Genomic DNA, 16,688 nt, shown 5'->3' with positions numbered 1-16,688 from the left:
CACAAAGTTATGTTGACGATCCCCCATTAAGAGCTCCACACACAGTGGTGGATCACACTCAGCATCAGATGTTGTTTTAACATTGACACAGCGTTATGCTGCTGTCCCTGTGCTGAGCAACATACACAGTGGCATAATACACTGAGTCCGTATCACTGTTTGTTATGACATTGACACAACGTTACGTGGATGCTATAACACTGACCCAACATTATGCTGACGTTTCACCCTGCAGAGCTGCATACGCTGTGGCAGAACGAGGAGCGGGCCGCCATCTCCTCCGGGAAGATGAATGAGATCTGGCACCGGCGACACGACTTCTGGCTGCTGGCGGGAATTGTACTGTATCCTTGACGGTGGTTGCCGCGGAGACCTTCTTGTCGTGTTTATTTATCTGTCATGCTGCGGCAGTGGCTTCGTGTGAAGTCCACCCGTCGGTGCATTTGTGTAACAGAGAGGTATTAGATTGTATCTGCAGAAATCTACACATGAAATAGGGATTGGAACAGTCCATTCTGTTCTATTTGTATGACTTTGACTAGAATGCCAAATATCGAATCCAAGCCTAGCCCTCCTACCACAAGAAACAATCAAGATCTGAAAGGATTCAGTAGGAATACACTTGATGAGAATAGCCCTATTCATAGAAGTTGTGCTAAAATACTTGTTACTACTGACAGACTAGGTATTGCTTTGGCTGCTGGTGTATTGAGCTGTATGACCCTTGACCCCTGCGCATCAGTCATGGGTACGCGAGGTGGCAGGACATCCAGAACGATCCCCAGTTTGCTATCGTCAACGAGCCCTTCAAGTCGCAGGCCAACAAGGGCAACTTCCTGGAGATGAAGAACAAGTTCCTGGCCCGCCGCTTCAAGGTGCGACACCACAGCATGTGACACAGCATGACATAGTATGACATAACATGACATGACATGACATAGGGTGAAAAAAAAACGTGACATGGCATAACAGTGTAGCATGGTATAACCTTCATAGCATAACTCGAAGGCCTGGAAACACTCTGGACCCGACACATCACATGACATACTATAACATTACCATAACATAACTATGACACAACAAAATCCAACCATGACACCGACAAGACTGTCAGGATTCAGGACATGCTTTTGTACTATTCAGTTAAGCAATAAGGAGGTGTGGTATATGGCCAATATAACACGGCTAAGGGCTGTTCTTATACCCGACGAAACGCGGAGTTCCTGGATACATCCCTTAGCCTTGCGATATTGGCCGTATATCACAAACCCCCCGAGGTGCCTTATTTCTATTATAAACTGGTTACTAATGTAATTAGAGCAGTACAAATACATGTTTTGTCATACCCGTGGTATGCGGTCTGATATGCCATGGCTGTCAGCCAATCAGCATTCTGGGCTTGAACCACACAGTTTATAATATCTAATAGAAAACATCTGTTTGAAGGATGTAAGAACAAGACAGACCCTATGAGAGACAGATATTGGGTTGACAGACCAGGTTGGTATTGCTGACCGGTGCATTTGTGAAATGACACTCATCCTGTTTTTGACGGCCTCACATGTTTCATACCCTGACCTCAACATCCGCATTCTCTCTCTCTCGCGCGCGCTCTCTCACGCTCTCTCTTTCTCTCTGTCTCTTTCTCCTTTCTCTGTCCTCTCTCTCTCTCTCTTTCTCTTTCTCTCTCTGTCTCTCTTTCTCTCTGCCCCCGAATTGAGTAAAATCACAAATGATGGTGTTGACTAAATCACAGCTGGCTAAAATAAAACTGTAAATATGTATATAATCTCTAGAATTTCTCCAAACATGTCATCTATCGTTTTCCTCCTCCTCCTCACCCCACACCCACCTATACGGTATCTCTCTCCTCTCTCTTCCCTTCTATCTCTAACATCTTCCTCATTACAGTTCAGATCAATGAAATCCAATAGAACTGTATTGCCATGAAGTGCAGTAGATACTGTAGATATACTGTATGTCAGAAAGCAGAGGAGTTTTATGATGGTCCGGCAGGGTAGCCTAGTGGTTAGAGCGTTGGACCAGTAACCGCTTGGTTGTTAGATCGAATCCCAGAGCTGACAAGGACCAAATCTGTCCTTCTGCCCCTGAACAAGGCAGTTAACCCACTGTTCCTAGGCCGTCGTAGTAAATAAGAATTTGTTCTTAACTGACTTGCCTAGTTACATTTTTTTTTTTTTAAGGAAAGAACTGACTGTAAGGATATGCGCTGAGAGTCGGGAAGCAAGTTCAGGGAGTTAGTGTTTTAATAAAATAAACACAACATAATACAAAACAAGAACCTTGAAAAACGTACAGACCTGAAACAGAAACAATGATGCCTGGGGAAGGAACCAAAGGGAGTGACATATATAGGGAAGGAACCAAAGGGAGTGACATATATAGGGAAGGAACCAAAGGGAGTGACATATATAGGGAAGGAACCAAAGGGAGTGACATATATAGGGAAGGAACCAAAGGGAGTGACATATATAGGGAAGGAACCAAAGGGAGTGACATATATATAGGGCAGGTAACCAGAGAAGCGATGGAGTCCAGGTGAGTCTGACGACGCACAGTTGCGCATAACGATGGTGACAAGTGTGCGCCATAACGAGCAGCCTGGTGACCTAGAGGCCGGAGAGGGAGCAGACGTGACACTGACTCTCCTTGTCTCCCCCTTCCCTCTCTTTCCCTTCTCCCCTCCCGCTCTCCCCCCAGTTATTAGAGCAGGCCCTGGTGATAGAGGAACAACTGAGACGGGCAGCCTACCTGAATATGACCCAGGACCCGGTCCACCCCGCCATGGCGTTGAACGCCCGTTATGCCGAGGTGGAGTGTCTGGCCGAGTCCCACCAACACCTCAGCAAGGAGTCCCTGGCCGGGAACAAACCGGCCAATGCCGTGCTGCATAAAGGTGAGGGGGAGTGTGGAAGGGGGTGGAGGGAGGATTGTGTGTGTGTGTGTGTGTGTGTCTGTACGCATTTATATCAGTGATAAAGAAACACAGGCCCCCCCCCGGGCTATATTTTTTCAAGGTTCTTTGACCTAAATCTGTCCAGTAAGCCTCACAGAGCTGTTGCTGCCAGAGGCGAGCATTTCACAATGTCATCATCAGGATAGAGTTACAATCTCAGAAGAGTTGGTATGTTTGTACTGTTAATTTGAAAGGACAACATACTTGGTACATTTTCAACAAATGATGTTGAAAAGGAATGTTCAATACTGGCGGACTGCAGAGTTTGAAGGCTTTGGTTCTAGTCCAGCACCAACCCACCGGATTCTCTGTGCACCGTGACTCACGTTCGCTATGTGTCCCACTTCTAGTGGATAATGTCCCCCAAACCCAGTGGAACTGAATAGTAGATGGTTGATGGTTGACTTAATAATAGTAAATGAAGAGGTGCCTGTTAACTGGAAACTGACCGTTGTGTTGGTGTAATGTCAGTGCTGAACCAGTTGGAGGAGCTGCTGAGCGACATGAAGGCTGACGTGACACGGCTCCCCGCCACGCTGTCCCGGGTCCCGCCCATTGCCGCACGTCTGCAGATGTCAGAGAGGAGCATCCTCAGCAGGCTGGCCAGCAAGGGCACTGACACACACCCGCCCCCGGTGAGCACACACGCATGCAAGCGTATACACACACACACACACACACACACACACACACAACCCCACACTGGTTAAGATATTCTGGCTTCTGATGACTTGATTTAAGATTGATCATCAAATGAACCATCTGTCCCCTCTCCCTCCAGACCATCCCTCCAGGACCCTACGCCACTCCTCAGAACTTTGGGCCCCCCTTCACCCCCACCCCCCTGGGAGTCTTACCCATGGGAGGAGCCAACTACAGCCAGATGCCTCCTGGATCCTTCGTATCAGGTCAGTGGCCCATACTGTACATATACCCATTCACTGAGAAGGGCTTTCCAAAACTACTGATGAAGGATTCACTGTTTATATTGGTTACGATTGACTTTAAGGGTGTCTACTCTGCAGCCGCTGCAATGTCCTCTGAAATCGATCATGGACTGTCTGATATAGTGAACAATTCACTAGAAAACCTTCATCAGTGGCACTTTGGAAGAAGAAGAAATGTGTGTGTGTGTGTGTGTGTGTGTGTGTGTGTGTGTGTGTGTGTGTACTCGATCCAAGTAGGTGGTCTGTACAGTCCAAATGGAGTAAACAGCTCAATTTAGCTCAGTACACTTACATATACACACACACACACACACACACACACACACACACACACACACACACACACACACACACACACACACACACATTTCTTCTTCTCCCAAAGCGCCACTGATGAAGGTTTTCTAGTGAATTGTTGACTACATCAGACAGTCCATGAACGATTTCAGAGGACATTGCAGCTGCTACCGAGTAGCCACCCTTAAAGTCAATCGTAACCGATATAAACCTGCCCCGCAATGGACGGCCCAAGAAGCCCTGAGGATGGAGGGATGGAGAAGTATGTCACGATATTTGTGTTGATGTAGACCTAATAAGGTACAGTTCAGAATGCATTGGCTTCTGGCTTTGGCAACTTGGACAGATGGGTCAAATCTGTTCCAGATATGCATGGGGAATGTAGCATCTTTATATGGTCATACATTTTGTAGTGAGACATAATGTAGTGAAATATTTGCAGCTGCTGCTATATATAAATCATTATGGTGAGGCTTAGTGCTTCTGTGTAGTAATCATTATTTTTTTCTCTCAAATGGCTCTGTGAGAAAACTCCATGTTTTATATCACCCTCCTAAGCACTGTTTATTGAAGAAAACAGAGTTGAGTACGTCTGTCATGATATAACCTGCCAATGCGGGAGCCACTTCGATCAGGGAGATCCACGTGATCCACTTCGTCTTCCTCTCTGTCGTCGTTGTTGTTGACAGATTGTTGCCACCTGAAGTAGTCAGGTTCACAGCCAATCACAATCTCTGATGTCACTTTGGGGCAGACCCCCCCCCCCCCCCAGAACTGGTATGATATCATTCTATCTCTATGGTGAATCCTAACTTCCGCCTAAGTTGAACTTTCACTTTGTCATGCGTTGATGGAAATGGGAGATTTAAGAATTCAATGTAGGTGCAAGTTAGGATTCTCTCCTTGATCTGTTCAACACGATCGTTAAAAAACCCTACAAATGGTTTTCTATCAGATGTTACGAACAAAGCTAGTAAAAATATGAAGGATTCTAGTACATTGGAACCCACCGACAATTTTGGAAGAATATTTGCAGATGTTTATTTTTTCCTCCTAAAGGTTTATTGTACTCATTACAGTGCTTTTTTAATTCAAATCTCCTAAACTCTCCACCTCAAAGGTTTGTTGGCTTATTATCCAGCTCCTTCACTCATTCTTAGTCCTCTTCAACTGCCAATGATGGAATTTATTTTCCCTCCATTAGTTTGGCTACAGCAGATGTTGACCAGATACGTCTGCACTGGGGCGGGTTTGTGTTCCAAGACGTTTTGTAATGTAATAGAGATATGTGGTGAAACCTGATACTCTCGACTGGTATTACCTTGTAATTGGCCTGACCCAGTGTGCTGTCCAGTCCAGTCCGCCTGTAGCGTGGGCACTGTCTGTATTCTAACGTCTTGATTTATGTCATTGCAGAGGGGCCCGTCTGTCAGAGACATAGTATTTTTGGGAGCTTTTTCTGAAAATCTCATTGCAGTGCAGTTTCGTACCGAGTTGCGGTGCCAAGATACAATTCAGTCTCCAGGGACTTTTGTACAAAGGTATTTTAAGAGGACACCAAACCACACAGAACTTACTTGTGTAAACTCCTTGTTGGGACTTGTAAACTAGATCTCTCTTAGACCGAACTGAATGTTGGGCTGAATGCTGGTGTTCAGAAATAGTCGCCAGATCGCGCGCCGTCTGTTCTCCGTGGGTGTTGAGTCTGAGTGGACCGTGCCGAGCTGAATGTTGCCTGAACGCACAGACGAACCCGCTGATCTCTCTCTCTCTCTCTCTCTCTCTCTCTCTCTCTCTCTCTCTCTCTCTCTCTCTATCTCTCTCTCTCTCTCTCTCTCTCTCTCTCTCTCTCTCTCTCTCTCTCTCTCTCTCTCTCTCTCTCTCTCTCTCTCTCTCTCTCTCTCTGGAGAGAGATACATATTTGGTACATGGGGGCGTCTTGGGGTTGTTGTCTTGGTTGTTACTGACCCCTTTTTAGAGAGAAGGAAAAAAGGTAGAGGCAGATGAGGAGAGGAGAGATATGAGAGGGGGAGGGAGGACAACTGTGACCTCATAATAACCTCCTAGTAACCTCAACAGTCTGTTAACCTCATCCTCGTCCTGAGTACGCAAAGCTGCTGCTGTCTCAAAGTAAACAATGTCTGTCTGCCCTGCTTCTTTTCTCATCACGTAACTTTAAGCTACATTTGGTGAACTCCAAGCAATTACGCATGACATATTGGACTCTCATACCAGTCACTCTCTGTGCTTTTCAACAGTCCTGAATTGTGGGAACACAAACTTTCAACAACATTGAAAGTCCCCCAAAATGCATTGCCCTCTGGGAAGTATAACGGTGGTTGTCGTTGTTTCCATGACACCTTGAGGAAACTGACCCTCTCAGTACTGGAGTGTTGAGGGCCAGACAGAGTGTCTCTGCTACGGTACTGCCTGAACTGCCTGACTGTCACTCCTGTTGCCGTGCCGTTGCCGTGGCCAACCCTACCTCTCCCTCCCAGTCCCACCCAGTCTCTACAGCTCTGCCGCTTGTCTGCCCCCACAGAAGCCCCAGAAGCCCCGGGTGGCGGCGGCGCCGGCTTCCTGAAGACCAAGGAGCACAACATCATTCAGCGGCAGCGCGTGGTCGACCTGTGGAAGGACGGCAAGTCGGAGGGGTCCATAGGGCAGGAGCTGAGGATGCCTAAGTCCACAGTGCACAGCATCATCGCCAAGTATCGTCTCAGTAACACTGTGGAGAACCTGCCCCGCAATGGACGGCCCAAGAAACCCTGAGGATGGAGGGATGGAGAGGCCCAAGAAACCCTGAGGATGGAGGGATGGAGAAGTACAGAGAAACCCTTAGGATGGAGAAGTACATAGAAACTCTGAGGATGGAGGGATGGAGAAGTACAGAGAAACCCTGAGGATGGAGAAGTACAGAGAAACTCTGAGGATGGAGGGATGGAGAAGTACAGGGAAACCCTGAGGATGGAGGGATGGAGAAGTACAGGGAAACCCTGAGGATGTAGGGATGGAGAAGTACAGGGAAACCCTGAGGATGGAGGGATGGAGAAGTACAGGGAAACCCTGAGGATGGAGGGATGGAGAAGTACAGGGAAACCCTGAGGATGGAGGGATGGAGAAGTACAGAGAAACTCTGAGGATGGAGGGATGGAGAAGTACAGAGAAACCCTTAGGATGGAGGGATGGAGAAGTACAGAGAAACCCTGAGGATGGAGAAGTACAGAGAAACTCTGAGGATGGAGGGATGGAGAAGTACAGAGAAACCCTTAGGATGGAGGGATGGAGAAGTACAGAGAAACCCTGAGGATGGAGAAGTACAGAGAAACTCTGAGGATGGAGGGATGGAGAAGTACAGAGAATCCCTGAGAATGGAGAAGTACAGAGAAACCCTGAGGATGGAGAGATGGAGAAGTACAGAGAAACCCTTAGGATGGAGGGATGGAGAAGTACAGAGAAACCCTTAGGATGGAGGGATGGAGAAGTACAGAGAAACTCTGAGGATAGAGGGATGGAGAAGTACAGAGAAACCCTGAGGATGTAGAAGTACAGAGAAACTCTGAGGATGGAGGGATGGAGAAGTACAGAGAAACCCTGAGGATGGAGAAGTACAGAGAAACCCTTAGGATGGAGGGATGGAGAAGTACAGAGAAACCCTTAGGATGGAGAAGTACAGAGAAACCCTGAGGATGGAGAAGTACAGAGAAACCCTTAGGATGGAGGGATGGAGAAGTAGAGAGAACCCCTGAGGATGGAGAAGTACAGAGAAACTCTGAGGATGGAGGGATGGAGAGGTACAGAGAAACCCTTAGGATGGAGGGATGGAGAAGTACAGAGAAACCCTGAGGATGGAGAAGTACAGGGAAACTCTGAGGATGGAGGGATGGAGAAGTACAGAGAAACTCTGAGGATGGAGGGATGGAGAAGTACAGAGAAACCCTGAGGATGGAGAAGTACATAGAAACCCTGAGGATGGAGAAGTACAGGGAAACTCTGAGGATGGAGGGATGGAGAAGTACAGAGAAACCCTTAGGATGGAGAAGTACATAGAAACCCTGAGGATGGAGAAGTACAGGGAAACTCTGAGGATGGAGGGATGGAGAAGTACAGAGAAACTCTGAGGATGGAGGGATGGAGAAGTACAGAGAAACCCTGAGGATGGAGAAGTACATAGAAACCCTGAGGATGGAGAAGTACAGGGAAACTCTGAGGATGGAGGGATGGAGAAGTACAGAGAAACCCTGAGGATGGAGGGATGGAGAGGCCCAAGAAACCCTGAGGATGGAGGGATGGAGAAGTACAGAGAAACTGAGGATGAAGGGATGGAGAGGCCCAAGAAACCCTGAGGATGGAGGGATGGAGAAGTACAGAGAAACTCTGAGGGGGGGGGGGGAGAGAGAGAGAGAGAGAGAGAGAGAGAGAGAGGTGAATTGTCTGGCCCAAAAATAGAGGGAGAAAAGGGGGAGGAAAGAGGTCTGAAAGCTGAACCTGGAGGTGTAATGTCGGCAGAGAGGGAAAAAAACAAGAGTATGTTAATGTATTCAAGAGAGAATGTAGGTCTGAGCAGCTGAAAGAACAAAAAATGCAAAGAAAGGGGAGATTTGCCCTTTTTCATCCCTCCTTCCCTGTGTCAGACAAATCTACTGGCCCGTTCTGCTCCCGACCCAGGCCACAACGTTTCCCTTCCGGAATCCTTCTTTATCCAATGGCAGAGTGAACGAGTCTGACCCCGCCCTCCTTTATTCTTCCTCAATCCCTCTCTCAGTCCTGCACACCTCCTCATCCCCCACTCCCTCTCTCTTTCTCTCTCACACACACTCACCCTCCCAAACACCGCAGACCTCACACACAACATGACCTAAACCTATTAAGACGACTTTCTCTTTCCGTAGCCACCCTCCTCTGTTCAATACAAGACACTGGGATGCAAATGCAAGCCAAAGAGGACCATCCTGGAGTTTCTCATTTCAACCAACAGAGCAGGAGAAATGAATGACTTCTAAGTATAACACACTCCTTTCCCTGAACTCTGTCACCCCTCGGCATTCCACCCCCGACCAACCATAGAGGAGCATAGTTGTAGAGACAAAAACAACTTCCTGTTTTTATATTGTTGTCGTTGTAATGAACCAATCAACATGAGATGTTGAGAGGACAGTGCCCAATGGGAAGAGAGCCTGGTGTAGAGACATGTCATCTTTGTACTGTATTGACCAATCATACTTACTGTAGCACCATTATATGAGGTCACTTTATCATGATGGATGTAAGAAGGAAACAAGGGCAATAGGGGATCTGCTATTGGGATGAGGATGTAGTGTACACTCTTAGAAAAAAGGGATCCACAAGGGTTCTTTGGCTGTCCCCAAAACAGAACCCCTTTTTGGTTTGAACCCTCTGCGTGAATCAAATCAAACCAAATCAAATTGTATTTGTCATATGCGCCCAATTCAACATGTGTAGACCTTACAGGGAAATGCTTACTTACAAGCCCTTAACCAACAATGCAGTTTTAAGAAAAACAAGTGTTAAGTAAAAAAATAGATAAGTAAAAATAAATAAATAAATACAAATAATTATAATTATAGAGCTATTGGGTTCTACATGGAACCCAATATATATTTTACCTGGAACCAACAAGGGTTCTTCAAAGGGTTCTCCTATGGGGACAGCCGAAGAACCCTTTTAGGTTCTAGATAGCACCTTTTGTTCAAACAGTGTCGTGTCATGAAGTGTGTCTGTGTGAAAAAGTTCTCATCTGGCGTCTCCTGTACCTCAAAGCACAAAGCGTGGCTCGACTTGTCCACCCAAATTCTTTCATGGAGCGACATTACAAAGAGATTAGGTTGGATCTGAAGAAAGGAAAGTGATATTGTAAAGGACATGCCTGTGCACAAACACAAATACACATACAGTGCCTTCTGAAAGGATCCAGATCCCTTTACTTTTTCTACATTTTGTTATGTCACAGACTTATTCTAAAATTGATTAAATTGTTTTTTTCCCCCCGCATCAATCTACACACAATAACCCATAATGACAAAGCAAAAACAGGTTATTTGAATGTTTTGAAAATGTATTAAAAAAAATTAAAAAACAGAAATATCACATTTACATAAGTATTCAATCCCTTTACTCAGTACTTTGTTGAAGCCCCTTTGTCAGCGATTACAGCATCGAGTCTTCTTGGGTATGACGTTACAAGCTTCGCACACCTGTATTTGGGGAGTTTCTCCCATTCTTCTCTGTAGATCCTCTCCAGCTCTGTCAGGTTGGATGGGGAGCGTTTCCTCCAGACGTGACGCTTGGCATTCAGGCCAAAGAGTTCAATCTTGGTTACATCAGACCAGAGAATCTTGTTTCTCATGGTCTGAGAGTCCTTTCGGTGCCTTTTGGCAAAATAAAAGCGGGCTGTCATGTGCCTTTTCCTGAGGAGTGGCTTCCGTCTGGCCACTCTACCATAAAGGCCTGATTGGTGGAGTGCTCCAGAGATGGCTGTCCTTCCGGAAGGTTCTCCCATCTCCACAGAGGAACTCTAGAGCTCTGTCAGTGACCATAAGATTCTTGGTCACCTCCCTGACCATGGCCCTTCTCCCCCGATTGCTCAGTTTGACTGGGCGGTCAGCTCTAGGAAGAGTTTTGGCGATTCCAAACTTCTTACATTTAAGAATAATGGAGGCCCCTGTGTTCTTGGGGACCTTCAATGCTGCATAATTGTTTTGGTACCCTTCCCCATATCTGTGCCTCGACACAATCCTGTCTCGGAGCTCTACGGACAATTCCTTCGACCTCATGGCTTGGTTTTTGCTCTGATATGCACTGTCAACTGTGGGACCTAATATAGACAGGTGTGTGCCTTCCCAAATCATGTCCAATCAATTCAATTTACCACAGGTGGACTCCAATCAAGTTGTATAAAATTCTCAAGGATGATCAATGGAAACAGGATACACCTGATCTCAATTTCAAGTCTCATAGCAAAGGGTCTGAATATTTACATAAATAAGGCATTTCTGTTTTTAGTTATAAATTTGCAAACATTTCTAAAAACCTGTTTTTGCCTTGTCATTATGGGGTATTGTGTGTAGATTGCTGAAAAAAAAACATATTTAATACATTTTAGAATAAGCCTGTAACGTAACAAAATGTGGAAAAAGTGAAGGGGTCTGAATAGTTTGAGAATCCACTGTATATGTGAATACACACACACACACACACACATACACATGAAAATGCATGGACACACACACACACATACACATGAAAATGCATGGGCACACACACACACACACACATGAAAATGCATGGGTATACACACACACACACACACACACACACACAAATCAATACATCACATATCTCTGACAGTGTAATTGTGGATATTCTTGTATGTTATCCTAAGTGGAGCTGCAAGTCTCTCTCCTAGACTGCTCTCGTCCTAAATGGACAACTATAAATCCCTGTGAACTCCAAAACCTCTACTGCCTGCGCTCGTTTGTGTTGCCAGGTCTTCTCCCCCTCCTCTGTTCATGGTTTTCATTTCTCTCTGAGGTGAATGATAGATGCACCAGCGCAGTGTCTGTTTAGACAAGCAGGACAGAACACTCTCTCGCCTTCTCTCCTTTCTCTTCCCCCCCCCCCCCCCCCCCCCCCCCCCCCCTCTCGCTCTCTCTCATTTTCTCTGATAGGCCAGAAACAGCCGCTTGAACAAAGGAAACACAGGTAGAACAGAATGAACAAGGGATTAGACTACACTCCCGAGGAGGGAGAGAGAGGAAAACGAGAGAGAAGGAGGGGGAGCGATAGGGGTATGAAGTTGTGAAAGTGCTGGATTAGTGAAAAGGCTGACTTTGGAGTCAGAGACAGAGACAGAAGGAGGAGAGAGAGAAAAAGAGAAAGGGGGAGGAGAGAGGGAGAGATATGTGTGGATGGGTTTCGAGGGAACTATATGATATGAAAGCCTTTATCTTGTACACCACAAGTGATCCATTACATTCCCCTCACTCACATACTCATTCTCTCTCTCTCCTTCTCTACCTCCCTCTCTTTCTTCATCTCTTTTTCTTTTTTATTCTCTAAATTGTTACTTCTTTCTCTCCCTCTGTTTCCTTCTCTCTTCGACCCCCCCCCCCCCCCCCCCCCCCCTTTCTCCAACTTTCCAGCTTTATTTGTATTACTCGTTATCAGATTTGAACTCACACACACAGTCACACAGCTCTAAGTTAAGTAGTCCGTCTGCCTTCCTCCCCTTGCATTGGCCTCCACTGGGCCACATGCCATACGGTGTCCCTGTATCCCCCCCCCCCCCCCCCCCTCAGTCTGTCTCCGGCTGGACGTACAGCAGCTACAGCCACAGCAGCGGTAGTTATCATTATCATCACACCCATTGCTCTCCTACAGTACGCTATCAGTGCTTTGATCTAGACAGTGGGTGTTATGACAATGTATGCCTCTCCAGGGCCAGAGACCATTCCAGCCAAAGCGGACAGGCCTGGGTCTGTTTGTGATGGACCACCACCTCCAGGAGAGTTTAGCCTCCAGGAGTGAGTTTGAGGTCATCACTACCATCCGTTCAGAGCTGTGACAGTGAATCTAAAGGGAAATTGATGTATATCTTGTTGTAGGTTTCCTGCACAAACTAATGACAACCTGTGTGTGTGTGTGTGTGTGTGTGTGTGTGTGTGTGTGTGTGTGTGTGTGTGTGTGTGTGTGTGTGTGTGTGTGTGTGTGTGTGTGTGTGTGTGTGTGTGTGTGTGTGTGTGTGTGTGTGTGTGTGTGTGTGTGTGTGTGCGTGCATGTGTGTTTGTTGTAGTGTCCCCGCAGTTAGCATGTTGGATGGAGGTGAAGGGACAGTAGCAGCAGACTTTATACTGTATACCTCAGTGTAGCAGATGCTAGTCTGCTCCAAGACACACGTGTTGGCTTGAGGCTACGGATCTACTTGGCAAGGTGGAAGCTTAAACGCGGTCCTTCCTCTGGATTTGTGGTGTTCCACTACCTATTGGTGTAGTGTAGTGTGTATGCGTGTGTTTTGCAACTGTATTTGTAAGTGTATGCCAGCCCCATATTCCTCAAGCAGATCCCCATTAAATATTGACGATATAAGCTCTTTTTTATGTTTGGTTTTGTTGTATTATTCTTAACATTACATATACAGTTGAAGTTGTAAGTTTACATACACTTGGAGTCATTAAAACTCATTTTTCAACCACTCCACAAATTTCTTGTCAACAAACTATAGTTTTGGCAAGTCGGTTAGGACATCTACTGTGTGCATGACACAAGTCATTTTTTCAACAATTGTTTACAGACAGATTATTTCACTTATAATTCACTGTATCGCAGTTCCAGTGGGTCAGAAGTTTACATACACTAAGTTGACTGTGCCTTTAAACAGCTTGGAAAATTCCAGAAAATGACGTCATGGCTTTAGAAGGTTCTGTTAGGCTAATTGACATAATTTGAGTCAATTGGAGGTGTACCTGTGGATGTATTTCAAGGCCTACCTTCAAACTCAGTGCCTCTTTGCTTGACATCATGGGAAAATCAAAAGAAATCAGCCAAGACCTCAGAAAAAATATTGGAATCCTCCACAAGTCTGGTTCATCCTTGGAAGCAATTTCCAAATGCCTGAAGGTACCATGTTCATCTGTACAAGCAATAGTACACAAGTATACACACCAACACCATGGGACCACGCAGCCGTCATACTGCTCAGGAAGGAGACGCGTTCTGTCTTCTAGAGATGAACGTACTTTGGTGCCAAAAGTGCAAATCAATCCCAGCAAAGGACCTTGTGAAGATGCTGGAGGAAACAGGTACAAAAGTATCTATATCCACAGTAAAACGAGTCCTATATCGACATAACCTGAAAGGCCGCTCAGCAAGGAGGAAGCCACTGTTCCAAAACCGCCATAAAAAAGCCAGACTACGGTTTGCAACTGCACATGGGGACAAAGATCGTACTTTTAGGAGAAATGTCCTCTGGTCTGATGAAACAAAAATATAATTGTTTGGGCCATAATGATCATCATTATGTTTGGAGGAAAAAGGGGAGGCTTGCATGCCAAAGAACACCATCCCAACCGTGAAGCACGGGGGTGGCAGCATCATGTTGGGGGGTGCTTTGCTGCAGGAGGAACTGGTGCACTTCACAAAATAGATGACATCATGAGGACTGGAAATTATGTGGATATATTGAAGCAACATCTCAAGACATCGGTCAGGAAGTTAACGCTTGGTCGCAAATGGGTCTTCCAAATGGACAATGACCCTAAGCATACGTCCAAAGTGGCTTAAGGACAACAAAGTCAAGGTATTGGAGTGGCCATCATAAAGCCCTGACCTCAATCCTATAGAACATTTGTGGGCAGAACTGAAAAAGCGTGTACGGGCAAGGAGGCCTACAAACCTGACTCAGTTACACCAGCTCTGTCAGGAGGAATGGGACAAAATTCACCCAACTTATTGTGGGAAGCTTGTGGAAGGCTACCTGAAATGTTTGACCCAAGTTAAACAATTTAAAGGCAATGCTACAAAATACTAATTGAGTGTATGTAAACTTCTGACCCACTGGGAATGTGATGAAAGAAATAAAAGCTGAAATAAATCATTCTCTCCACTATTATTCTGACATTTCACGTTCTTAAAATAAAGTGGTGATCCTATCTGACCTAAAACAGGGAATTTTTACTAGGATTAAATGTCAGGAATTGTGCAAAACGGAGTTGAAATGTATTTGGCTGAGGTGTATGTAAACTTCCGATTTCAGCTGTAGTTTGATATTCTGAATGTATATGCCAGCTCGCTCATAAAAAGGTTGTCATACGTGCTCGGAAGCAAATGGTGTGTAATCATTCTGTTCATCAGTGTAGTACGTGCTGTCTCTCTCTCTACCTCTCTTTTCTCCCCCTATCTCTCCCTCCCCCCCCCCCCCCTATCTCTCCCTCTCTCTCACTCTCTCTATCTTGTTTTTTTTTCTCTTTCCCACGTTCCTGATCCTGAAAGTTCAGGGTAAGGATTAAGAGAGTGATAGCGTGTGACATTGTGATGATTCTGGTGGAGGACGGGGCTTTGATTCAGCACAACATGCCTTGACCTCTGTTCATCATGGAATGGAGAAACATTTTAAGTCAGACATCAAACAAAGTGCAGGGTTTGATGTGTTCTCTCTCTCTCTCTCTCTCTGTGTGTGTGTGTGTGTGTGTGTGTGTGTGTGTGTGTGTGTTGGGTTCTGAAAGGGAAATGTTAGATGCAAAACGGGCTAAATGTGAGGTGCAAAAGGGAAGCGGAGAAGGATTAGGAAATCAAACAGGAAATATGTTTATGTGTGTGCTCTCACGTGCGTGCGTGTTTGTCCAAATATTTCTGAATATACGTGTACACTGAGTTTACAAATCATTAGGAACACCTTCCTAATATTGAGTTGCACCCCTTTTGCCCTCAGAACACCCTTAATTGATCGGGGCATGGATTCTACAAGGTGTCGAAAGTGTTCCACAGGGATGCTGGTCCATGTTGACTCCAATGCTTCCCACAGTTGTGTCAAGTTGGCTGGTGGACCATTCTTGATACACACGGGAAGCTGTTGAGTGTGAAAAACCCAGCAGCATTGCAGTTTGATTCAGCACAACCTTAACCTCTGTTAATCATGGAATGGAGAAACATTTTAAGTCGGACATCAAACACTCAAACCGGTGTGCCTGGCACCTCCTACCCCGTTCAAAGATACTTAACTCTTTTGTCTTCTCCATTCACCCTCTGAATGGCACATATACACAATCCATGTCTCAAGCCTTCTTTAATATGTCTCCTCCCCTTCATTTACACTGATTGAAGTGGATGTTAAGTCCCCAAAAAAATAAAGTGACATCAATACGGGATCATAGCTTTCACCTGTATTCACCTGGCCAGTCTGTCATGGAAAGAGCAGGTGTTCCTAATGTTTTGTGTACTCAGTTTATATGCTGTGTGTGACTGTGTGTGTGTGTGTGTGTGTGCTCATGTGTGTGTTCTCGTCTCCCTACAGTGTTGAACGGTCCTCCTGTGTCAGTGAAGAAGGAGAGGGAAGCAGAGCAGCTCCTGAGCAGGAGAGACCAGCGCCGTGGAGAGGTCATCTGTATCGACGACTGAACAATATCGCTCACTGACCGCACACACACACACGTCAACATATATACACACACATATATACAGAAACATATATACACACACACACACACCAACATATACACACACACCAACACATAACACACTCAGTACAGTATCCACACTCCGCAGACTGACACTCCCTATGAATATATACACACACACATGAACATACACACACCAACACACAATACACACAGTACAGTATCCACACTCCACAGACTGACACTCCCTATGAATACACACACACACACACACACTTGTGGTCCATGCTGTCACGTACATACTCACCTGCTCAATCGCTTGTTGTCTGCCTCAAA

The 16,688-nt window shown here is 45.8% G+C and overlaps 1 protein-coding gene across 3 annotated transcripts in view; it reads left to right on the top strand.

Moving 5' to 3' along the window:
• LOC110531704 (chromodomain-helicase-DNA-binding protein 3) overlaps nucleotides 1-16,688 on the top strand; it is a 53,297-nt gene extending 36,609 nt beyond the window's left edge. For all 3 annotated transcript variants that reach the window (XM_021615035.2, XM_021615033.2, XM_021615034.2), the window contains exons 34-39: nucleotides 236-344; nucleotides 743-875; nucleotides 2,722-2,917; nucleotides 3,449-3,612; nucleotides 3,759-3,885; nucleotides 16,250-16,688. In XM_021615035.2, coding sequence (XP_021470710.2) covers nucleotides 236-344; nucleotides 743-875; nucleotides 2,722-2,917; nucleotides 3,449-3,612; nucleotides 3,759-3,885; nucleotides 16,250-16,353 — 833 coding nt within the window. In that variant the 3' untranslated portion in view covers nucleotides 16,354-16,688. The remainder of the gene's footprint in view (nucleotides 1-235; nucleotides 345-742; nucleotides 876-2,721; nucleotides 2,918-3,448; nucleotides 3,613-3,758; nucleotides 3,886-16,249) is intronic.

Source organism: Oncorhynchus mykiss, chromosome 9 (genome assembly GCF_013265735.2).
Source record: "Oncorhynchus mykiss isolate Arlee chromosome 9, USDA_OmykA_1.1, whole genome shotgun sequence".
NCBI lineage: Eukaryota > Metazoa > Chordata > Actinopteri > Salmoniformes > Salmonidae > Oncorhynchus > Oncorhynchus mykiss.
The sequence above is the reverse complement of the archived record's forward strand: the minus strand, read 5'-3'. Positions and strand labels throughout refer to the sequence as shown.